This window comes from Myxine glutinosa, chromosome 5, assembly GCF_964187855.1.
Source record: "Myxine glutinosa chromosome 5, kmMyxGlut1.1, whole genome shotgun sequence".
Taxonomy (NCBI): Eukaryota; Metazoa; Chordata; class Myxini; order Myxiniformes; family Myxinidae; genus Myxine; species Myxine glutinosa.
The window spans coordinates 159148383-159173661 of record NC_136265.1 but is presented as its reverse complement, the minus strand read 5'-3'; the positions used below and the strand labels follow the sequence as shown (position 1 = coordinate 159173661).

General features: G+C 47.4%; 2 protein-coding genes across 2 annotated transcripts; one reads left to right on the top strand and one right to left on the bottom strand.

Annotated features, from left to right (window-relative positions):
* Positions 1-4020: 4020 nt before the first annotated feature.
* Positions 4021-23453, top strand: MRPL12 (mitochondrial ribosomal protein L12). Its single transcript, XM_068115843.2, has 5 exons — positions 4021-4150; positions 4252-4426; positions 10426-10506; positions 10722-10856; positions 23157-23453. The coding sequence occupies exons 1-5, from the start codon at positions 4104-4106 to the stop codon at positions 23271-23273; spliced, it is 555 nt and encodes a 184-aa protein (XP_067971944.1). The 5' UTR covers positions 4021-4103; the 3' UTR covers positions 23274-23453.
* On the bottom strand, positions 5080-8280 carry LOC144892404 (uncharacterized). The gene is made up of 2 exons (XM_078778943.1): positions 6194-8280; positions 5080-6055 (listed from the first exon to the last, which is right to left on the bottom strand). Exons 1-2 carry the CDS (start codon positions 8141-8143, stop codon positions 5207-5209), a joined length of 2799 nt encoding a protein of 932 aa, XP_078635069.1. The 5' UTR covers positions 8144-8280; the 3' UTR covers positions 5080-5206.
* Positions 23454-25279: the final 1826 nt, after the last annotated feature.

Below are 25279 nucleotides of genomic sequence, written 5' to 3'. Positions count from 1 at the left end.
AGCCGCGGGCCCGGGCCCCGCTTTGCTTGCCGCCAACGGAACACCCATCCGCACATTCAGGAAGCGTTGCCTCTCACTGCGGTTCGGAGGGCAGCGCTTCCAATGGTCATTCGTTACCGCCAGCGTGCCAATGGCCCTGCTCGGTGCGGACTTCCTTTGTGCGCATGGGCTGTTGGTGGACGTTAAGCGTCGACGTCTCGTCCAGGCCAAAACCTTCAGCTCGCTCACTTGTTCGCTGAGCGGCTCGTTGAGCAGCTCGCTGAGCGGCTCACCGAGCGGTTTGCCAAGTGGCTTGCTGAGTGGCTCCGTCCCGGCGAGGTTAGTCTGTACGCTTCCGGCAGTGGACGCATTCACCCGCCTCCTCGCCAGTTTCCCGGCCCTCATGCGGCCCACCTTTTCAGCGGTGGCCGTCAAACACGGGGTGGAGCACCATATCCCCACCGTCAGCCCACCGGTCTATGCCCGGGCACGCCGCCTCGACCCCACGAAGCTCGCCGTGGCGAAAGCGGAGTTCGCCACGCTGGAACGGCTGGGCATCGTACGGCGCTCCAACAGCGCATGGGCCTCTCCTCTGCACATAGTGCCCAAGCCCGGCGGCGGATGGCGGCCGTGCGGTGACTACCGCCGGCTAAACGATGCCACCACCCCCGACCGCTAACCGGTCCTGCATATTCAAGACTTTTCCGCCCGGTTGGCAAACACGACCGTTTTCTCCAAGGTGGACCTCATCCGGGACTACCACCAGGTCCCCGTACAACCGGAGGATGTCCCAAAGACGGCCGTCATCACCCCTTTCGGCCTCTTTGAGTTCCTGCGGATGCCTTTTGGGTTGAAGAATGCGGCCCAGGCATTCCAGCGGCTCATGCACAGCGTCTTGCGCGACTTACCTTTCATCTACGTCTACCTGGACAACATCCTAGTCGCGAGCGCGTCCCGGGAGGAGCACCTGCTCCACCTCCGCACGCTCTTCGAACGCCTGGGCCAGCACGGCCTGATCATCAACCCCGCGAAGTGCCGTTTCGGCGTCACCGCCATCGACTTCTTGGGGCACCGCATCACCAGGCATGGGGCCATCCCTTTACCGGCCAAGGTGGAGGCGGTGAAGGGGTTTCCGCGCCCCCGCACGATCAGAGGGCTGCAGGAGTTCCTGGGCATGGTAAACTTTTACCATCGGTTCCTGCCCCGCGTCGCCCAGCTCCTGCGCCCCCTGCACGAAGCTCTCCGAGGTAAGCCGGGCAAAGGTGACATTACCTGGACCGAGCAGATGGACACGGCATTCACGGGCGCGAAGCTCGCCTTGGCTAACGCCACCATGCTCGCGCACCCGGCGCCCGATGCACCGATCGCCCTCACCACCGATGCCTCGGACTACGCGGTGGGCGCTGTGCACGAGCAATGGGTGCGTGGAGCTTGGCAACCGCTGGCGTTCTTTAGCCGGCAGCTTCGCCCGCCCGAACGCCGTTACAGTACCTTCGACCGCGAGTTGCTCGGGCTTCACTTGGTGGTCAGGCACTTCCGCCATCTGCTCGAGGGCCGTGCGTTCACTGCCTTCATCGACCACAAGCCGCTGATCTTCGCGATGGGCAAGGTCACCGAGCCGTGGTCGGCCCGGCAGCAGCGTCACCTCTCGGTCGTGTCCGAGTACACGACGGACATCCAGCACGTCGCCGGGAAGGACAACCCGGTGGCGGATTGCCTTTCCCGGGCCGTCGCCCACGCAGTCCACCTCGGCATCGACTATACCCGGATGGCAGTGGACCAGGCCGCTGACCCCGACGTCCAGGCCTTGCGGACCGCCGTCACGGGCCTCCGCGTCACCGAGGTGGCGTTCGATGACGCGGGCGCGGCCCTCTTGTGCGACGTCTCCCTCGGGCGTCCTCGCCCCATCGTGCCCCCGGGCTGGCAGTGCCAGGTGTTTGACGCCATCCACGGCCTGTCCCACCCGGGCGCGAGGGCCTCCCAAAGGCTGATCGCCGACAAGTTCGTCTGGCATGGCCCCCGGAAGGCCGTCCGCGGCTGGGCCAGGACGTGCCTCGCGTGCCAGCGCGCCAAGGTGCACCGGCACACCCAGGCCCCGTTGGCCCCGTTCACGGTGCCGGAACGCCGGTTTGACCACGTCCACGTGGACCTGGTGGGACCTCTGCCCCCCTCGCGGGGTTTCACCTACGTCCTCACCATGGTGGACCGCACCACCCGGTGGCCGGAGGCCATGCCCTTGGCGTCGACAACGGCGGCCGATGTCGCGCAGGCTTTCATCGCCACCTGGGTCGCCCGGTTCGGCGCCCCCTCAGACATCTCGTCCGACCGCGGCCCCCAGTTCACCTCGGAGCTCTGGGGGGCGGTGGCGCAGGGGCTCGGGGTCCGGCTGCACCGAACCACGGCCTACCACCCCCAGGCTAACGGCCTGTGTGAGCGATTTCACCGCTCATTGAAGGCCGCGCTCCGGGCCACCCTCCGCGACGGCGGCTGGGTCGACAGGCTCCCCTGGGTCCTGCTGGGCCTCCGGACAGCGCCCAAGGAGGACCTGCGCGCATCCGCGGTGGAGTTCGTCTTCGGGCAACCGCTGCGGGTGCCGGGCGAGTTCCTCCCCGACTCCACGGCACCATGGTCCGCTTCGCACGGCTTCGCACGGCGGAGCACAGCAGCGCTCCGCTCTGCAAGAGACCGCCCAGAGGTTCGCCCCGGTGCCAACGGCATGCCACGGGCACCCACCGACGCACGTCGCCCCGGAGCTTCGCACGGCGGAGTACGTCTTCGTCCGCCACGATGCCCACCGGACACCACTGCGGCCCCCGTACGACGGGCCTTTCCGCGTGCTGGAGACAGGGGCGAAGCACTTCACCCTGGACATCGGCGGTACTCCTGACCGCGTTTCGGTAGACCGCCTCAAGCCGGCCCACCTCGACGTGGACCATCCACCGCCAGTGGCCCGACCCCCACGTCGGGGCCGCCCCCCCTGCGGGCGGACCCCCGGCACCGCCCAGCCCCGCCGCCACGCCGCCTCCCGGTCCTGCACCCATCCCAGGGGCAGCCAGGGGCATCCCACCTGGCATCCCTGCACCCCGGACGCCGCCGATCGCCAGGGGGCGCTTCGGCCGGGTCATTCGTCTGCCCCGCAAACTGGCCCTCCAGGTGCGCGGGAATTCTGGGGGGGGGGGCGCGTGTGGCGGACACAAAAGCCCACTGGCGTGGTGACATCATTCCGCGCACCAAGTGGGCGGTGGCCACACCCGAGGGGTAGGCGTGGCCTCATGATATACACCGGGCGCGCAGCCCGGAGCGCGCCAGTGTTACAGTGAGCTCCTGAAATAAAGACGCTTATAAGTTACCGCTTGTCCGCTTCCTCCTTGCTCGCAAGCAGCGCGCGTAACGCCGCGCTTTAATAACATGATTGCAATGATTATTATTTGTGTGCTTTATTGTTGTTTCAAAGCGTGTTTATATCAACTTGTTGCCTTTAAAAGGTTTTTGTTCACCCTGCGCTATCAATTTATTGCATAAAACCATGGATATAATCAATTTCGATTGCTGCGGTGTAGCCGGTCGCACTCTATATGGGGGTATACGATTTTGCGCCCCATAAAACTTGGCTCTTGCTTGTGAATTTTTTATTAAACAAAATTCATCATAATATTGATTTTTGATGCTATAACACTTGTTCTTGTTTATACATACGACATGTGTACAGTATATATAAACATTAATAGAACGTGATTTGGTCGATTCTGATGTGATAATGATAGTGATAGAGATACACCCACTCTCCGAATGTCCTCTTTTTTTTTTTTTTTGGAGTTCAAATACATCCCTTCTCCGGTAAAACCGTCATGTTTTATTTCAAATATGATAAAACCGTAACGTCTTGTAATTTTACAAACCACCCAGGAGTGTAGATCAAGCTTGGCTGTATTTCCTCCTTATGCTCCTCTTCTTCGTCAAACCAAACTTCCTCCCAGCGCAAATGCAAGGTAAAAATTTTTAAACGAGGGATGACACGGATCTCAATGTATTTTAAAACAGTTTATGAGTGACGAAGTTGTTTGATTCTTGAGATCTCTGGTTGTTGGTCTGGGCCTTCCGGTGTGAACCTGGCGCCGTTAGGCATGGCTAGCGTGAGGTTCCTCGTGCGCTTGGCGGGATGCGTTGTCAGGTGAGCCGAGTGATGACGCGGGAAAGGTTCCAGTCCCACTGAGGTGGTCGTGTGCCCCTGAGTGATATCCCCGACATAGAATGTGATTTCCCTCTCACCAGAAACTCGACCCTCCGACCTTCGCAGCTCTGCCGGCGATGCCTTGGTGTTACTGCACTGGACAGTCCGCCGCTGGACGGAGCACCCAAGCACTACTCGGCGAGGATACACCGCCTGGCGGATGAAGTCGCGTCTTTGACGTTGCTGGAGGTTGCGGACCTCAACGAGCTCTTGAGGGTGTGTCCAGTGTGCTGATTAGTCCGGGGCGGTGGATCACACTTTGATATTTGATTTTGATGTTTGTGAGTCGAGCTATTAGTTGGGGAAGTTAGTGCATGTGCTTCGTTAAAGTTGCTTCCTTCGGATGGATGCTTAAATAGGTGTGAAGATCTGAATATTATTATTAAATAGGTGTGAAGATCTGAATATTAAATTTTGGTGAAGATCTGAAAATGGATTCGGAAAGGAGAGTTATTTAATTACCTTCGCCACCAAAGGTGGATTGAGATTGTGTTTTCACCCCTGTAGTCTAGTAGGAAGACTAGGTCCCCCTGCACCCCCCGGAGATATACTTCTAATCAGTGTTTCTAGATTGGAAAAAATGTGTAGAAAATGACTAGCTATGGCCCCAATGTCCCACATACCATTTTTATGCAAATTACTGCTGCCATTATCAAAAAAACGATTTTTGACATATCTCAGCCAATATTGCAGATAATTGAAAAATGAAGGTGTCTAGACCCATGTTTTGAAGGGCATAGATCATGATAGAACTATTCATAACATGATTACATGTGTCTATGGTATACTAGTATGCTAATTAGTGCTTTATTTACAAAATAATCACAGTTTTACGAAATAATAGACTCATATTAAGGTCCGTCTACACAGACGTTAACACAAAGTTTTATTTTTCTAAATATTACAACTGTCAAAATAGTCCTAGCACTCAATGTGACCACTCTTCTCTTGCTTGTTTTAGATAAACATCATTAGCATTAGTGATTCTACACTGAGTCAGTCATCATCATTTTCATCGAAATCGTCAGAGTCAAACTCTTCTTCTCCTTCCTCTTCCTCCTCCTCTTCGTGCTCTCCTGTGTTCAGAAGATCCACCAGTGAGGTTGGTAGGATGGGACCACTGGACCACATTGGTTTCAACAGTCCTTCATCAGTCCTTATCCATCCTTGCTCCTCATAAGGTTTTGGCTTTTCGATGATAGGTTGATCGGCTCTTTTGTACAATGCTACGCGGTGGTTCACACGCTGGATGTGCGGCTTCAGGGCAGACTGGCATGGAGGAAGGCGAGCCAGATCAACCTTGGACTTGGATGTGAGGGTCTTGTCCTCTCCCACCATTTTTCGTAGCAGCTTGGCACGGACAATGTCCACTGATGACTCGCGACTCTGGCCGTACATCACACAGGTGAATTTTTCTAACTGCCTCTCCACCTCAGGGTTGGCATCCCAGTTGTCACCCAGTTCACCGAATGCCCTGTGAAACCTGGGATTCTTCTCCAGCTTTTTCAAGGGCCCGACTTTTCCCTTCCCTTTGAAGGCACTGGTGCAGTCTTCTCCGCTGAACACATAGTACCCCAGGAGAGTGGCACAGTAGTCCTCTCCCAGGGATTCTGCCAGCTCAGAGACGTTGACAAGTTGGCGATGCTTCCCTGACCCTGTATCCAGGTACACCGTCAGCTTGATGTTGTGGGCATGGTGGAGCAGGATCAGGAGGATGTCTGTGTCCGGTGTTCTGACTACAGCGTTCTTGTATCCGATGGTAGCAGCATGATGGAGGTACAGAACCACCCTGGTATCAGTCTCTTCCTGGTTGCTGTAGATCGTGGGGAGTTCACGTACCTCGACCTGAAACACAAAAAGGCACCGCATTTCAATCACCAGTCACTGCCAGTTTCAGATCTAGACAAACATCACAGGTAATCACCTTTTTTTCAGGAAAAATTACAAATTGAATCGCCATTCACGAAGGGCTTTCAATTTTACCTTGCCATTCGTTGAGGCAAGTTGGTGGGCCTTCCCCTCCACGATCAGCACAGCCATCTCTGTTCTCTCCAGCCTGGTAGCTGCCTCTTGTCCACTCCACACTTTCAGAAGAAGCTGGCACATCTGCTTTTTGTTGTCGTCATTTGCAAGGAACATTTTGAAGTCATATGGCTTCCTGGTTGCTGGTCCAGCCAGATGCCAGATGTAGTACTCTTGCATCGTAGTGGCATAGACTGTGTCATTCTCTGCTGGCGGTGTGAATGATGAGCCTTCAGGGAACTTCGGGCCAACGCGAGTAAAGTGCAAGGGTGGGAGAGTTTTTGGTGTGTCGACCTTCAGGCTACGCTGTTGTGACCTATTGATGGTAGGTAGCATTCGGTCCTTGCTGCTCTCGAACCCGGGCTTGACCTCCTGCACCATGATTCCTCCAGCACTGTTTACAATGTTGCTGCCGTGCACACTGGTAGTGGTTTTATTCAAGTTGTCCCACTCACAGTGGAATACAAGGTTGCCCTCTCCTGTCACAATTTGTGGTGTACGATAAGTTGAGACTTCATCCAGGACCTTGGCGAGAGCAGTTTCCAACTCCAAGGCGAAATCGTAGCTCTCAGAGTGTCCAAGCCTGTGTAGTATTGTGGTGAGCTGTTTGCTTCGGAACAGGTGCCTTACAGTCACACAGAGGAGAATGTGCTTTGGTAACTTCCATTTTCCATCTGACACTGCACGGCACAGATCTTGTCCAATGGAGAAGACCAGACGCTTCACCTTTTCTGTCTCGATGCCCTCCTTGCCAGTCATTAGCACGCTGAGAAAGCGGACAAGGTCTGGAGGTAGGATGTCTTCAGGATTGAGCTCCATGTCTTCAGCTGTTGGTGGCCATGGTTGGTCTTTACACTCTCTGAAAGCCTGTAGAATACCCTGGCGAAGTTGGAGGGCAACATTTTGGTTCTTGTTTGTGCTTCCGAGTGTGAATGCTCGTGCGAGAGCATTGGAAACTGTTATGTTTGAGCTGTGCACAAGCCAGAAAGAAATGACATCACATTTGTCATGATCAACCTTCGTGAAGTGGATATGCTCCTTGATTGGGTCATTCTGTAGGCGTTTCAGTAGTTTCTCTGACCGATAATTTGAGTTCTCATATCCATTCAGTTTCAGTTCCTCGACATAGAGCAAGCGCAAGGAAGAAAGCTGTAGAACTTTATTCTGCTGGATGACCTGGGTTTGAATGTGTTCCAGTACTGAGTTGAATGCCTTTTCATGGGCGGCTGACATGCAAGCCTGCTCCTTTGGTGCTTCGGCTCTGTGAATCGCACGCTCATAGTTGTAGAATGCTGTGCGGAAAGCTTTAAAACATGACGGATGGTGTTTGGCCTCACATGCAAAGAGGTCTTTGTTTTTCACCTTTCGATGGAGTCGATAGAGACCCATTTTCTCAGCCCGTGTTTCGATTTGCTCCCATGCATTTTCTTTGTTTTTAAAGGATGGGAAGGTTGTAGGCCTCTCAGTATTGCGATGAGCATCTTTGGTCTCAACTTTCTCACAAAATATACACTCTGGCGGGAAGATGGGTTCAGCAGAACCTCCTGGTTTACGAGGAGAGTGATGCCATGATGAGGTTGATGGCCCTGGTTCTGTATCATCTCCCAGACGATGAAAGTGGCGGACAAAGTGCTTATAACACTTGCTGTGATATCCTACTCTTTCTAGGTCATCAGGAAGAGTTGCCGGGATCTGATCACATACTGATTGCATACGACATGGGGAGTCATGCGGTTGGTTGAGACGTCTATCCCGGATCTTTTGAAGCAGTTGCAGTTTTTCTGAAGCAGATCCTTTAATTTTACGGAGGGGCGTGAAATCCCCATGATCAGACATGGATGGTACATGAAGGATGCATGTAGGAGGAGAGCTTTGGGCTGCAGGTTCTACACTCCGTTTTCTTTTGGGCATGCTTGCTGTCGATGTCTACCATCACTGTTAAATGACAAATAAGAAATCACGAATGATGTTAAAAGTGCCTGTGAAAGGAGGCTCTGAGTTTTCAGTGAGGTAACAGAGGTTCTGAGTCATGTTCTACACTAGGGTACTTTTTAGCTGACTAAACCATGTTTAGTGGCATCAAAAGTGCTAATAGCTAAAACATCTAAATTCTTCCACACTAACGTTAGCTATCTAGGCCAATGAAACATTGTGCTAAGTTACTGTAGCTAGCTCAGCTGTCGTGCCTCTTTCTGGTTCAATTCATATACAGAAGTCAACAGATATGTCTCATGTTTGGCATTAACAAAAGTTTAAGTTACACCGACATTAGGAACATACTGTACATAGATGAGGCTAGCTTTAACGTTAGCTAACATGGTGCTAGCTGGCTCAGCTGTTATTCTGCCTGTTTATGATTTCATGCAGAAACTGAAGTCAAGAGTGTGAGTAACATTATAGTTAGCATCTTACCTGGCTAGATTGGAGGATGAATACCAAGAACAACACACAGATGGAATGGAAGACTGAACTTTCAACTGAGGTATTCAATAACATCAACGTTACCAATTGATACGAGCGCGCGACATTACCAATTGATACGAGCGCGCGAGCGCGCATGTTACATGGATGGAAATGTAAAATGGCAGCTATAGCAGCACTAATTTGGATCTCTAGTCTGTCATTTCTGCACTGTGATTGGATAACATTAAAAAATATGTTTGGGAGTTAACAGCAGGAGTTGGTAGATTTTACGTGGGCTGGGTGAGAAACCTTTAAATAAGCAAGTGAAAATCTCTCGCAATACAAAGTCAATGGTGGGAAGAAAAGTTGAGTGGTACCAATGTTACTGCCAATGTCCCGCCCCTATGCAAGACTCAGGAGCATCTTGTTGACATTTAACCTTGAAAATACCTGGGTTTAGACCCCTTATGTACCATGTTAAGTTATCTGCAGTATTAACGTATCCTTATCATTTGTAAAACTGATTATTTTGTAATTACAGCATTAATATGCATACTAGTATACCATAGACACATGTAATCATGTTATGAATAGTTCTATCATGATCTATGCCCTTCAAAACATGGGTCTAGACACCTTCATTTTTCAATTATCTGCAATATTGGCTGAGATATGTCAAAAATCGTTTTTTTGATAATGGCAGCAGTAATTTGCATAAAAATGGTATGTGGGATATTTTTTCAGCTTGGGGCCATAGCTAGTCATTTTCTACACATTTTTTCCAATCTAGAAACACTGATTAGAAGTATATCTCCGGGGGGTGCAGGGGGACCTAGTCTTCCTACTAGACTACTGTCTGTCCGTTTGTCGGTTTGTGAACAAAATATCTCAAAAAGTTCTGGATGGATTCAGACGAAATTTGGCAGAGAGGTAGTGTATGTGATAAGGAAGAATTTATTCAATTTTGGTGAAGATCCAGATCCGGATCCAACTAGTAAAATTGTTTTGAGTGATTCTTCACCATTGAGTGAAATGGCCAACCAGGTGGAGGTATGATCTCTACTGAGTGCCGTTCTAGTTTTCTTACCTGATTATTCACCATTGAGAGATTGGGTGAAAAGCGATATATAACATGATATTTTTAAAAGCTGTGGACGGATTTGGACGAAACTTGAGGGATGGGTTGGCAAGTTCACAAAACTTGAGGGGCAAGAACAAGCCGGTAAGATCTTGTGCTTGACCGGTCTGCCTCTGCAGGACGCTACCAGTCTCCATAAGTTCAACTTTGAGACACCTAGTGTGGTTTCAGTTCCAGAGCCAATGATGACCTTGCACTCAGGGAATTGTGTCTCCAAGTGTTGGTCTTTGGATGGAAAGTGAAGTCGGGTGTTCCGTCTGCCATCATTGATTGCTGCTGGACGTTAAACATCCCGCGCTACCTTTTGAAAATGGTCGGCAATTGTGTGCCGGCCTCCTGAACAAACTCTTCATCCCTGCTCTGAATACCACTTGGGAATGAAATGGCAAACTACCCAGTGTAATCCTTTCCTTGAGATTGCTTCTGCAGCATCGATGGCTTTGACAGGACGTGGATCTTGACGACACCTTCACCTGGTCCGAGACTTGTGGAATAACAACACACGGGAAGAAAAGTGACAATGATAATGAAATTAAGTAAAGTAGTGTACAAAGTTGTGATTTTTATGAGATTCGTGTCACCGTATAACTTATTATTGTTGTAGGAATTCTTCTTCAGGGCTTGACACTTCATTTGTGTTTGATTGCAACAGAAAATGCTGAACATTCCAGATTTGGGAATGCTACAGATGGCGGGAGCATCAACTCAACCTGCCCAAGCAGCTGCCGAGGCGGTGAGTTGTGGGTGAGGAGAGTGGGCATGGAGTGGAAGGAGGTGAAATGTTGTGCTGTGTTTTTCTGCATCGTCTAACTTCCAGTACCACTTCCAGCTATAAATGTGCCATTATATGGAGTGAAAAAAGGGAATTTTAATGGAATTGTGTTCGGGGCAGAGGAAACAAAAACTTGTACGTGATGTACTCCTGAGGGCGTCTTATGTTGTCTTCAGGTTGAAGACGACGATGTTCCATTGAAGTTGGAGAAAACTCATTTTACGGTGCGGCTCACGGAGATTAAAGGTAGCGATAAGGTCAAGCTCATTAAGGAGGTGAAAGCTTGCATCCCTGGCATCAACCTCGTACAGGTGAGATCTTGTGGTGGATAACTATTGGGCATGAGAGGAAATTCGGAAGGATTGGAGAGAGGGGCAGTATTTTATATCATTGATATGATCAAAAATAACAGACTGACACAAAACCCTGAGGTTATTTACTCGATCGATCCATACCGGTTGGTGAGTGTACTGCAAACTTGGTTACTTTTTCTTTCATTTTTTTGTATACATAGTTAAGGCTCGTGGAAGAGCTAGAACACAGGATGGATCAGGATACAACATAACAAAAGGAACAGCAGAAAGAGAATGGGGAAATGCCAACAGCAGGGCCGAGGGAGAAAATAAACGGAGACGGACAAACAAGGGATGCGCGTAATGGATGTAGTAGGAGGAGAGATGTAGGAGGAGAGAACATTGAATTGTAGTGTAGGAGCTAACGTCACATGAAACCATCCACCGCTTAACAGACGCTAGTAAAGCATTTGTGTCAATCATGCCTGTTGCCTCCTTTTATATGCAAAATGTGGTGTCTGCCCATGCATGCATGAAGATTGTCATGGGGCCCGCAAGGTTAAACCCCGAGTCTAGCAGGGAAAATGGCCTTAGAATGCCTGTTGTTGTTTTTTGTTTTTTTGTCCATGCGTTTGTACGTTTGGTTGTCTTCCGTTTCCAGCAGGCGCTTCTGGCGCTGCTTTTGAAAAGCTCCGCATACAGGCAAAGCTCAACATTCGACCAGAGGAAATGCATGATACCAAACGAGATAAATTTTAAGCGAATAAATCTGACATTGAATCACAGTTTGTTTATTAACAGTGCGTTAAGGTGTGACCTCGGCTGACATGATGGCCTCGAGGTACGCACACTCACCTCTAAGCTGTCTAGCCTGGGTTTGAATAAATATAACATTCCATTTAAATAAGTTGTCCCTCAATCATAATCTTACGTTTACAGACAGATACAGACAGACAGACAAGAACCAATTGCTTTACCGTGCTTTTCGCTTTGTATGCGCGGGGTATTTACAATATTTAACAGACAGAGAAACTAATCTCATGAACGGCCCATGCACACAACCAGCATTCACTCTGAACTAGGTGAGATAAGAGAGGCAGACAGAGGAAATACCAGATTGGGCAGACAGAAGGTTCAGGCAGAATGTATGGGTAGACCTCTACAGCAGTAATGATAGATCCATTGCCTGCCTATTTGTTTGTTCTTTTCGACCTCAAGGCTCTGACGTTTGTGCTTGCTGGCTGCCAACCAATCACACATCCCCATGCATAGCGACGGCATTGAGACCCAATCAGGTGACACCAATTCTGCAGTAAACGGCACCGTAGGCTGCCAAGCAGTGCGGACCAATGGTGCATTCATTGCCTTGCTCATCGCCAATTAGGAGCAGCCACACAGAAAGATCCGCCCACCAGCAAGACTTCCGGAGCTGTAGTAAGGGAAACATATGAAAATCTGTTAACTAAATTGTTACCAAAAAATTTCTTCACCAATATGTTTGTAAAGGTGTGTAATAACATGTGTTAAAATGTTGAAGGTCAACTCCCGTGGGAAACCCAGAAAAAAAGCTGTTGAATTCGGGTACCGAAAAATTATTTTCGAGAATTTTTATTTTTTTAAATCGGCCCTTAAGTAACTTATGAGGGGTCAAATAAGGGTTTTTCATGATTCTGAGTTGATTGTTAACATTTATATTTCACCACAGACACTCCTTTGTGGAAAAATAATTTCTAAATATATCTCATTTTCTACTTTGCAGGACATGGAGTCTAGCAATATGGATGAAGACGTTACTCCACCTGTGCTCAATTGCTTCATCTGTGCACGCTCGGATACACCAGCTGAAAGGCTCATACAGGCAACTCCAAAGGGATACTCAACTTTATTGAAACAAGCAGAAACTGTCGAAAATGTTACTGTTGTGGAACGTATGAAGGAGGCTCAAAAGGAAGGAAAACTGAGGTACCACCAGAAGTGTAAAAATGATCTGTACAACAACTTTGTTGCAACCACCAAGAAGTCAGCTCAAGCATCAAAGGCAGAGAAAGAGTCATCAAAGTTGAAGAGAAGACGCACTACTTGTGAGTTCAGTTCATCAACTGGCTGCAGTTCTAGAAGATCACAGTCAGTTGACCTCCTGTATAAGGATGTATGCATTCTTTGCAACCAATCAGCCCAGCTCTACAAAAATAATCCAGCACAAGCTAGAAAGAAATACAGAATGCCAGATAATTTGACTGCAGATACACTGAAGGCAAGCTTGCTGAAGACAGCACGGAGTCGCGGGGATGACTGGGGCACTGAAGTCACTGGACGCCTGGAAGGGATCAACGACTTGGTAGCAGAAGAAACACTGTACCATTTGCGATGCAAACTTATGTTTGCGAGAGGTGACAGTTTGTCCAAGACTGATGAGGAAGGAAAAAGGAAGAGAGGACAGAGGAGTATTGATGAGGAGCGAGAGGCAGTTTTTATTGAATTCTGCGAATGGTTAGACTCAGAATTAGAGCATGGGGTAATGAACATGGACCAAGTCCATGAAAAGCTGCAGGAGTTTGATCAGTCACCAGAGAAGAGCCTTTCTTATTCAAAGCATTGGCTAAAGATAAAACTTCTAGAGAAATACGAAGACACCTTGTATTTCACAACACAGGAAAGAAGGGCAGATGTACTCTGTCTCAAAGATGGCACCGACAATATTCTGCGAGAGCATCATGCTAATCTTCACCATGGAGATGAGAAGACTCAGATCATAAAGACGGCACTCAAGTTCATATCCAATGATATTGCCTTGATTGATTTAGGTCCAAAGTCATACCCCACCACACACAGTATGACTGACATCGATAGTCAGCTGACACTTGTTCCTGCAAGCCTTCAGATGTTCTTGAGACCGATTGTCAAGACAGACGAAAGAGTTGCCGTTTGGGGGCAGAATTTTATTAAGGCCCGTCGACCTCGGTCTGGAGTATTGCCACACCAAATGGGGCTTGCCATACAACTTGATCATAGATTTGGGTCAAAATGGATGCTCAACAAGTTCCACCGGCTGGGATACACTGAGTCTTACACGGAGACACAAAACTACAAATACTGCTTCCTTAATAGTAGGAGTGGAGATGATGTTCCAGATACTTCTGGCACTCTTGACACCATTGTGGAGGAAACCGATGAACAGATCAATGATGAGGTTGCGGTTGATGCTGCGCTTGAGGATCAATCAGTGATGACAGCCAAAGTGCCAGCCAGTGAAAGTGAATTGGCAAGTAATGATCAGGTGGTCTTTATGGAGGTTGGGGAAACAAACAATGCAGTCACTCAGTTTGTTGGAGACAATATAGATTTAAACATTGTCTCTATTCACGGAAACACTCCCTTTCACTCAATGGGTTGGATCGAAGTCACCTCTCCGGCACCACCTTTGCCAGATCCACAGACAACAGCAGCTTTCCCCCGGGTGAAGTTGAAGGCACTCGACAAAGCTAAGATCCTGAGAGGAACTGAAGTAAAGATTATTCCATTTACGAACAGGAAACAGATAGGAACGAACGCGATCATGTTTCTCCCCCTCGCTGAGCTTTCCTCCTCCCTGGCTCATGATCAGCCACTCCTCACTCCAGGTGACACACTCTGGGCAGCGGGGTGGGTGATCAAAGCCAACGATCCTGAGTTCCCACACTCCAACTGGAATGGCTGGATGAAGAGAATCCATGCTAATGATGCAAAGCAGAGCACACAGATCGAGTTCCTCCCAGTTATTGAAGGAGACCCTAATGACCTCAACACCATCTTTGGTGTTGGTTTGCATCGCAAATGGTACAGTGTTTCTTCTGCTACCAAGTCGTTGATCCCTTCCAGGCGTCCAGTGACTTCAGTGCCCCCAGTCATCCCCGCGACTCCGTGCTGTCTTCAGCAAGCTTGCCTTCAGTGCATCTGCAGTCAAATTATCTGGCACTCTATTTCTTTCTAGCTTGTGCTGGATTATTTTTGTAGAGCTGGGCTGGTTGGTTGCAAAGAATGCATACATCCTTATACAGGAGGTCAACTGACTGTGATCTTCTAGAACTGCAGCCAGTTGATGAACTGAACTCACAAGTAGTGCGTCTTCTCTTCAACTTTGATGACTCTTTCTCTGCCTTTGATGCTTGAGTTGACTTCTTGGTGGTTGCAACAAAGTTGTTGTACAGATCATTTTTACACTTCTGGTGGTACCTCAGTTTTCCTTCCTTTTGAGCCTCCTTCATACGTTCCACAACAGTAACATTTTCGACAGTTCTGCTTGTTTCAATAAAGTTGAGTATCCCTTTGGAGTTGCCTGTATGAGCCTTTCAGCTGGTGTATCCGAGCGTGCACAGATGAAGCAATTGAGCACAGGTGGAGTAACGTCTTCATCCATATTGCTAGACTCCATGTCCTGCAAAGTAGAAAATGAGATATATTTAGAAATTATTTTTCCACAAAGCAGTGTCTGTGGTGAAATATAAATGTTAACAATCAACTCAATCATGAAAAACCCTTATTTGACCCCTCATAAGTTACTTAAGGGCCGATTAAAAAAAATATAAATTCTCGAAAATAATTTTTCGGTACCCGAATTCAACAGCTTTTTTTCTGGGTTTCCCATGGGAGTTGACCTTCAACATTTTAACACATGTTATTACACACCTTTACAAACATATTGGTGAAGAAATTTTTTGGTAACAATTTAGTTAACAGATTTGTGAAATATCTCATAAAATGCCCTTACTACTGGCACTTCCCTGTGTTCCCCAGGGTGTGAGGGGGAGTACGACAGAAAAGCATGCCGTGGCATGGACACCAGGAATGGGGTGGGGTGGGTAGGAGTACCTCAATTCCATTTCAACTCATTCTGTCCAGTGGTTCAGGAGTACATAGAAGTGAAAACAAACACACACACACACACACACACACACACACTTTTGTATTGACATCAGAGTGCACATGAACAGGTGGGCAAGGTATATACAAGTACACATGTTTTATGAGTAGAGAATACATTGTCTGCTCATCTTTAAACATTGTAATCTATCTATAATTCCATTAATCTCTGTGTGTATGTGTGTATGTGTGTTTGTATGTTTGTCTGTGACCGCTGTTTCTCGACAACCACGGGTCCGATATACTTTAAACTTGCCAGGTATATTGCTGGGGACCCGAGGATGTGCCTTTTCAAGGTTTGAAATTAATCGGACAAGTACTTACCGAGCTATGGCGATTTAGCCGTTCGCCGTTCGCTTTGGCGTTGCGAATGGACCAAACCATTGCATGTAAATAGAGGGGGGGGGTTCTGTGGTCGTTGCGAATGGACCAAACCATTCATGTAAATAGAGGGGGGGGGGGTTCTGTGGTCGTTACTGCCACGTGGTTTCAAAGTTTTTTTTTGTTGTTGTTTGCACGCATGTTTTTTTGCACCCACGTACGGGCACGCCCTAGGATGTTTACACACACACACACCCCTACACAAATTTTTTTTTTTTTTTTTTTTTTTTTGGCAAGGAACGGGCACCCACGTACGGGCACGTCCTAGCTTATATATAGTACGGGCATGCCCTAGTGCTTAATAAACACAGGAGTGTGTTACCTGTGTAAGTGCGTGCAATTACCTGTGTGTCACGTTACTTATGACGTCTTCTTTTACCGGCTCGAGTCACATAGTTCGGATCATGGAAAGATCGTTTGTATGGATATAAGTATAAACAGTATACAGCACATCCATACATCCCCCAAAAAGGGCTTTGGATGCAGTAAAGCTTGCTCTTTCACACTTGATATACTACAGGCAATATTGTGGATTAAAAAGGGATACAAGTAAATCAAAATATCTGTGTAAATACTAAAAGAGAGTATGTAATCTTATTCAATGGTTTCATCATCAGCGTAAGCATCATTCTTGTGCTTCTTAGGCATGACGTTGCATCAATGTGCATGCTGTGTAATTTATCTAAAGTTGGAGTATACTTCAAGTTATATCTCATTCAGTACTCTACAGGAGTGGTTCTTAATGTTTTTTTCTTAACAGGGACTGGCAAAGGTCAGCAATAAATGACCGTAGACCGCCAATTGGGAACCACATAATTGATGGTCTATGCTGTCTATACTTCAGCACGTCATACATATCTAACTTTATACAGTAAAATAGTGCCTTCAGAACGCATTCACACCCCTTGACTTTTTCCACATTTTGTTGGGTTACAGCTTGAAATTAAAATGGATTAAACTGAATTTTTTGTCGCTGATCTACACATAATACCCCATAATGTCAAAATGTCAGATCTTTGTCGGCGAGGTCACGTCTTTTCGAAGCTAAGTAATTTTTCACAATTGTGTTTTTGTCGAAACTGTATTTATCGTTCGGTGTGTGTACCTATAGTGTGTCCTTAGTAAGTTTCTCGGTGTTAATTTTTCATACCTGTATGCAAAATTGTCGGTTAATTCGTGTCGTGTCTTTTGAGGCCTAGTAGGCTACCGTGTCCTACCTTGAGGCTTTGTTTTTCTCCCAGCGGTCCGTCAATTGTGCTGCAATTACTTTCGTTCTCTGTTTTTGTCCATCTTTCACCCGATACTTCCTTGTTTAAAATCTCAACCCAAATTTTTTTTTTCCCCCTTCTCTGTTCTTATTCACTGTTCTTATTCGTTTATTCGTTGTTCTTATTTGTTCGTTTGTTCTTCGATCACGTGTTTCACCCCCATTTCCATTTTCCATTTCCCCAGATAGTTTTCACTGCTCAATTTTAAAATGTTTAAACTTTCCCCTGAAGTACTGTATTCTGTCGTATATTCTTTTTTGAAATACCAACTTCTCTCCTAGAAGTCCTTGGTGTCCTTGTGTTTTATACTTCAACCCCCCCCCCCACCCCCCCCCCCCCCCTTCCCACGCCTCCTCCCCCCAAGCCCTCTCCCTCCCACACATCTCCCGATGTCCCTGCTCTCAAATGTTGTGTTTGTGTGCTTTCCCTTCTCTCCCCATCTTGTCTACCGCTCCCTCTTTTTATATATTTTGTTTGTCTGTTTGATTTGTTTGTGTGATAAATGTTGGCTCTTTCACGAGCCTCGATTCTGTATACAAAAAAAAAGGAAAAAAAAGTGGAATTTATTTATTTTTAGAAATTTTTATAAACCTATTGAAAATGGAATACCGAAATATCTAATTTACATACAGTAAGTATTCAACTCCCTGAGTCAATACTTCGTGGAAGCGCCTTTGGCAGCGATTACAGCGTTGATTCGTCTTGGGTATGTCTGGATCAGCTTTGCACATCTGGATTTTGGAAGTTTCTCCCGTTCTTCCTTGCAGACTTGATCATGCTCTGTCAAGTTTGATGGGGAACATCGGTGAACAGCAATCTTCAAGTCTTTCCACAGATTCTCAATGAGATTCAAGTCTTGGCTTTGGCTGGGGCCACTCAAGGACTGTCATGTTCTTGTTCTGAAGCCATTCCAGTGTTGCTTTGGCTGTATGCCTGGGGTCATTGTCCTGTTGGAACATAAATGTTCACCACAGTTTAAAGTCTTTTGCACTCTGAAGCAGGTTCTCCTCAAGGATTTGCCTGTATTTGGCTCCATTCATTGTTCCCTCTATCCTTACAAGTCTACCAGGCCCTGCCCCTGAAAAGTATGTCCTTTGCATGATGTTGGCACCATGCTTCATGGTAGGGATTGTGTTAGATCAGGGGTGGGGAACCTTTTTCCTGTCGAGGGCCATTTCGATTTTTAGAACATCCTTCGAGGGCCATGCTAAATTATTGAATACATATATCGGACTCACCTAATGCGATGGCTGGAACTGTTTCTCTTTGGCGAGGCGTTTGGTGTCAGGTGGTAGTGATGATGATGCTACTTGCAGCTGGTTTTGCAGGTTTGGGTCAGTCAGTCTTGAGCGAAACCGAGTCTTTGCAAGAATCAGTTTTGAAAAGAACTGCTCACAGCTGTAGGTCGTCCCAAACAGTGATGCAAACTTCAGTGCATGTCTTCTCAGAATGGGAAAATCCTCAGCACGTACATACAGTTTGTAGAACTCGAGCAAAGGGAGGACAAATCTCACACTCTTACTATGTCTCTCCGAAAAGATCGACTGGACAACCCTCCCATCTACTTTCTCAACAATCCTCTCCAAGAAGTTCTGTCGCTCAAGCTTTTGGGTCTCACTATCTGCCATGATCTTTCTTGGGAAAACCACATTTCCAAGCTGGCCTCCAAAGCCAGTCGCCGACTGGGCATCCTCCGTCGTGCGAAGTCCTTCCTCGGCACACCTGAGCTCCTCACCACATACAAGGCTTTCATCCGCAGCTCAATGGAATACTGTTCTCCCCTATGGGCCGGTGCTCCTGCCTCACACCTAGCTCGGCTTCACGCTGTTGAAACCAAAGCTTTCAGAATTATTGGAATCTCCCGCGATGAAGCTATCTCTGAGGGCCTTTCACTCACTCACCGCAGGCAGGTAGGTGGTCTTTCTGTCTTCTTCCGACTCATCTCCGGCCTTGCACCCCCAGCTCTCTCTGTGCTCTGTCCCCCAAATATTCCTACAGGTCGCACAAGATCTGCCAGCAACCCTCTGATGGTTAAACTGCCGAAATCTCGGCTGTCTGCTCACCTTCACTCTTTCATTCCTCTTTTCCCCCGCCTCTGGAACAAACTCCCTCACTCCCTTCAATCCCACTCCTCCCTCCAGGTCTTTAAAACAGCTGTTCACCACCATCTCTTATCTTCCCCCATCCAAAACCTTGATCTTTTCTACCCCCGCTAATTCACCCCAGATCCACCTTGTTTGAAATTCCAACTTCTTTCCTGGAAGTCCTGGCAGTGTCCATATGTTTTATACCTCTCCCACCCCCCTTCCCATGCCCCCCCTTCCCATGCCCCCCCCCCCCCCCCAACGCCCTTTCCCTGTCACAGATCTCTCCATGTCTCCATGTCTCTCGGTCCCTGCTCTCAACTGTTGTGTTTGTGTCCTTACCCCTCTCTCCCCATCTTGTCTCCTGCTCCCGATGTTATATGTTTTATGTGTCGGTTTGTCTTTCTGTGTGATTAATGTTCGCTCTTTCACGAGCCTCGATCTTGTATACAAAAAAAAAAATTTTTTTTTTTTTTATAGATAGATGAATTGCCTCGCGGGCCGGATCAAACGGTCTCGCGGGCCGTATACGGCCCGGAGGCCGGAGGTTCCCCACCCCAGTGTTAGATGGATGATGAGTTGTGCTCAGTTTCCACCATACGCTTTGCATTCAGGCCAAATAGTTCAATTTACGTCTTATCAGACCATAGAATATTTTTACCTCATGCTGTGTCTTTCACGTGCCTTTTTGCAAACTCCATGCGTGCTGTCATGTGCCTTTTTCTCAGTAGTGGCTTCCATCTGGCCACTCTTCCATTAAGCCTAGATTTGTGACGTGCTGGTGTTGGCTTAGCGGTTAGGGTGCCGGCTTGGGATCCTAGGATCCTGGGTTCGAATCCCGGTCGATCGCTGAATTAACGCCAGGGGGGTTGACTCAGCCTGTCATCCTTCCGAGGTCGGCAAATTGAGTACCAGCTTGCTGGGATGAATGATCCGGGTGTGTACCCCGGTTTAGAATAGGTACACCGTATCCCTGCGCATCGTAAGAGCGTGACCAAGGGTTGGCATCGGGAAGGGCATCTGGCCATAAAAAAAAACATTGCCTCAAACGGGGAACCATGATTGTCATGGGGCCCGCAAGGCTAACCCCCGCTCCAGCAGGGAAAATGGCCTTAAAACGATCATTCATTCATTTCATTCTGCAGAGACTGTTGTCCTTCCAGCAGGTTCTCCCATCTCAGCCAAGGAACTCTGTAGTTCTCTCAGAATGGTCATTGGGTTCTTGGTCACTTCCATTGGGTTATTGATCGCCTGCATTGGGTTATTTATCACCTGCATTGGGTTCCTGGTCGCCTGCATTGGGTTCTTGGTCGCCTGCATTGGGTTCTTGGTCACTTCCATTGGGTTATTGATCGCCTGCATTGGGTTCTTGGTCGCCTGCATTGGGTTCTTGGTCGCCTGCATTGGGTTCTTGGTCGCCTGCATTGGGTTCTTGGTCGCCTGCATTGGGTTCTTGGTCGCCTGCATTGGGTTCTTGGTCGCCTGCATTGGGTTCTTGGTCACTTCCATTGGGTTATTTATCACCTGCATTGGGTTCTTGGTCGCCTGCATTGGGTTCTTGGTCGCCTGCATTGGGTTCTTGGTCGCCTGCATTGGGTTCTTGGTCGCCTGCATTGGGTTCTTGGTCGCCTGCATTGGGTTCTTGGTCGCCTGCATTGGGTTCTTGGTCGCCTGCATTGGGTTCTTGGTCGCCTGCATTGGGTTCTTGGTCGCCTGCATTGGGTTCCTGGTCGCCTGCATTGGGTTCCTGGTCGCCTGCATTGGGTTCCTGGTCGCCTGCATTGGGTTCCTGGTCGCCTGCATTGGGTTCCTGGTCGCCTGCATTGGGTTCCTGGTCGCCTGCATTGGGTTCCTGGTCGCCTGCATTGGGTTCCTGGTCGCCTGCATTGGGTTCCTGGTCGCCTGCATTGGGTTCCTGGTCGCCTGCATTGGGTTCCTGGTCGCCTGCATTGGGTTCTTGGTCGCCTGCATTGGGTTATTGGTCGCCTGCATTGGGTTCTTGGTCGCCTGCATTGGGTTCTTGGTCGCCTGCATTGGGTTCCTGGTCGCCTGCATTGGGTTCCTGGTCGCCTGCATTGGGTTCTTGGTCGCCTGCATTGGGTTATTGGTCGCCTGCATTGGGTTCCTGGTCGCCTGCATTGGGTTCCTGGTCGCCTGCATTGGGTTCCTGGTCGCCTGCATTGGGTTCCTGGTCGCCTGCATTGGGTTCCTGGTCGCCTGCATTGGGTTCCTGGTCGCCTGCATTGGGTTCCTGGTCGCCTGCATTGGGTTATTGGTCACCTGCATTGGGTTGTTGGTCGCCTGCATTGGGTTCTTGGTCACTTGATGGGTGGACTCCAATCAAGTTGTAGAGATATCTGAAGGATGATCAAAGGAAATTTGATGCACCTGAGCTCAACTAAGTGTGTCATCGTAAAGGGGTTGAATACTTATTTGACTCTAGTCATATCAGCTTTTCATTTTTAGTTTATTTGTAAAAAAATTCAAAAAAGAAATTCCACTTTCATATTATGGGGTATTATGTGAAGATCAGTGCCCAAAAAAAAACTCACTTTAATCCATTTTGAATTTCAGGCTTTAACACAACAAAATGTGAAAAAAGTGAAAGGGTGTGAATACTTTCGTGTGTGTGTGTGTGTGTGTGTGTGTGTGTGTGTGTGTGTGTGTGTGTGTGTGTGTGTGTGTGTGTGTGTGTGTGTGCGTGTGTGTGTGTGTGTGTGTGTGTGTGTGTGTGTGTCTGTGTCTCTTTAAAGAAAAAAATTATAGTTTAGGAAATTGCCTCGTTTAGTTAGCTGCCTTTCATGTCACCCACCTTTGAGTACACATGAAGTGCCTGATGGAATGACTTGATAACTCGTTGTTGTACTCATTACTGTTCAAAATAAAATAAAAAATCCTGTCCCTTGCACTGCCATGCCCTGTGCCATCATGGTGTTTAAGAACAAATCAAACTTCAGGCTTGGGAGGAGGCTCGGAACTGTTTCTTCGCTTGTGTGTAAAAATATATATATATATATATTTACATACACATGGAAAGTGTAACTGGAACTGCTTGCCGTATATTCACGAGCATACACAGGATGAAGGGGGAACTGTTCCTGATTGCCACATAAGTTCTACTTCTCATGAATATTCATGACCAATCCATCCTTGGAGTTCCTGAACAAATTCAGATACCACAATTTAATTACAACAATAGACATGATTTGTTTCGGAGTAAATTACAAAAGGATTGTTGAGCAAGTAGTGTCACTTTAAGTTGACAAAGCTACAGGTTCTATCTTAATCGCGTTAAAATTAATAATGAAAATACAAATAAAATATATTTTACAATTGAAACAAGGTTTCCCCCCCCCCCCCCCCATCCCTCCCAACAAGTAGCCAATGTGGTCAGCAGATGATCAGAGTGTACCTGAGAGCATCTAAAATCCCAAAGCTATCAGGCCCTTTCAATGGGCCCAATATTGCTTTTTGAAACAAGAATACCATTGTGTGCGGTTGTAATTTAAACCTGGCTTTAATTCGCGCATTGAATGGATTAATTTGTGATTGATTTGTGTGCACATATTGCAGCATTTTCATTTTCCGTTTCCGTGCATACGTCATTATGGTGTTTTTAGAAGGCCGATGATTGAGTCATGTCAAATAGCAGAAATAAAAGTCGAGCCTGTTCGTTTTGTCCTTAGGCGAAGAAGCTCGTCGAATCACTACCGCAGGAGATAAAAGCAAACGTGGTGAAGGAAGAAGCAGATAAACTGAAGGCTTCGTTGGAGGCGGCCGGTGGCGGAGTTGTGGTCGACTGAACTCTGATTGCGGCAAAGTGGATTCTTGTTCTGTATGCTGGTGGTGCAGTTGGTTTTTCCTGAGATCCTGTTCCGATTGTGGTGGAAAAACGTATACGTCCCCAAAAATGATGCACATTTCACGCTAAACCTGTTATTATATAATGCTTTGTACGGACAAAATAAAACGTCTCAACGGCTTGATGTGGTGCTTTGTTTGCTACATCCACCACCGAAAGTGGATGGAGGTTATATTTTCACCCTTGTCTGTCTGTGGGGAGGATATCTCAAATAGTTATGGACCGATTCGGACGAAATTTTGCAGACAGGTTCGGTGTGTGACGACACTTGATTATATTTTGGTGAAGATCCGGATCCAGATACTCGGATTTTTTAAAGTGATTATTCACCATTGAGTGATGGAGCGAATAATGATATATGGCATAATATCTCCAAGTTGTGGACTGATTATGACCAAACTTAGTGGATGAGTTGGTTAGGTGACGAGAACAAGCGCCAATTAGATTTTGGTTCAGGTCCGAATCCAGATCCGGCCTATCTGTGGGATACAAAACGTAAACTGTTTTAGCCTGGTGGAGGTACGCATTCTACTAAGTGCTGTTCTTGTCTTTCATGTGTTTTACCGTTGGAATTTTTGACATTCCACAATTCAACATTGGTGGAGTCCCCTTACCCCACCCCCAATGTATTTGCTTTTTGAGGTGTGTTGAGGTGTGCCACTGTACCTGATACACAATTGGCTGTGATGTTTTGCTTGATTTGCTTGTTGCTCATTAACCACATTGTATTTTTCTTAAAGTAAGTTTGCAATTCCTTATAATTGAACAAGGGGGCAGAATGACTTGCAGGTATGCAGCCTCGCTTGTGGGCTGTTTGGCGTGGGTGTGAATCCTCATCCAGCTTTAAAATGCCGCCCTTGTGTTTTGCGTGCAAGACAAGGCATCAATATGTGCACCGTCACTCGGATGGGCGTTAAGCTGCTCGATGTTCGGTCTGACATTACTCATCGTGGTTGATGTGAAAGATCTCCTTTATGAAGAGTAGGCAAGTTATTGCTGGCACTCTGACCAAATTGCAAATTCCTTGTCCTGATCGCTGGGAAAGCAATGGCAAATCACCCTGCAAAACCCTTGGTAAGAGATTGCTTCAGTAACACCGACACCTTACCAAAACATGATAATTCGACCATTAAACATGATTACTTGTGGACAGCCATTGTTAACCTGGCAATATTGTGACTTCCAAAGTTTATTCGCACCTGAGCTGGAGATTTGATAGATAACAATATTCACTCCATCTGATGTGAAAGTGTTTGTTTAGGAAATCATCTCATCTTGTTTAATAGTCCTGGAAATTTAACAAGACTCATTCATTTGCACCAGTCGTAGATGAAATGTCCTGAATCCTTTCCATTTTCACAAGGTCTTAAAGTTGGAATGGCGTTCTCAATCACAAAACGCCACATTCACTGCAACTGAGTATTCCCAAGAATGGCTCAGTGGCAAAGGCAAGATCACTTCCATGGAGATTGAGTGCTTTTCTTCCTGAGTCGCACTCATTTGTCACCCAATAATGGACATTATTCATTATAGGTACTGGAATATGTACAGTCACGTGAAAAAGTAAGTACACCCCATGTAAAGTTTTGACTTTTTCAACATACAGCTATTTGATCTTCATTTCAACAATATTGATAGATAAAGATGATATAATATAACAAATATCATGAAACATTTACATTTTGTCGTCCATTGTATAATTTAAATAAACATAAATGCAAATTTCGCATGTGGAAAAAGTAAGTACACCCCTAAGTAGTGTATATATTGTTGCGAATATGGAATTTGACCTCCATATCCGCTTGTAAATATTCCCCTATCTTCTCCGATACTCCCCAACTCTCCCCTTACCCCATTCCCTAGTCCCATTGTCTGTAAACAACACCCATTAGAGCCGATCTTCCCCTTCATTCCCCCATTAAATGTCGTGCCCAGGTCCCCCGCACC

Excerpts from the sequence above, each read along its gene's own strand:
- MRPL12 (XM_068115843.2), top strand. The coding sequence starts at position 4,104 with ATGGCTAGCGTGAGGTTCCTCGTGCGCTTGGCGGGATGCGTTGTCAG. Across the intron at positions 4,427-10,425 it reads ACCTCAACGAGCTCTTGAGG|AAAATGCTGAACATTCCAGA; the intron begins GTGTGTCCAGTG and ends TGATTGCAACAG. Across the intron at positions 10,857-23,156 it reads CTGGCATCAACCTCGTACAG|GCGAAGAAGCTCGTCGAATC; the intron begins GTGAGATCTTGT and ends TTTTGTCCTTAG.
- LOC144892404 (XM_078778943.1), bottom strand. The coding sequence starts at position 8,143 with ATGCCCAAAAGAAAACGGAGTGTAGAACCTGCAGCCCAAAGCTCTCCT. Across the intron at positions 6,056-6,193 it reads TTGCCTCAACGAATGGCAAG|GTCGAGGTACGTGAACTCCC; the intron begins GTAAAATTGAAA and ends TTTGTGTTTCAG.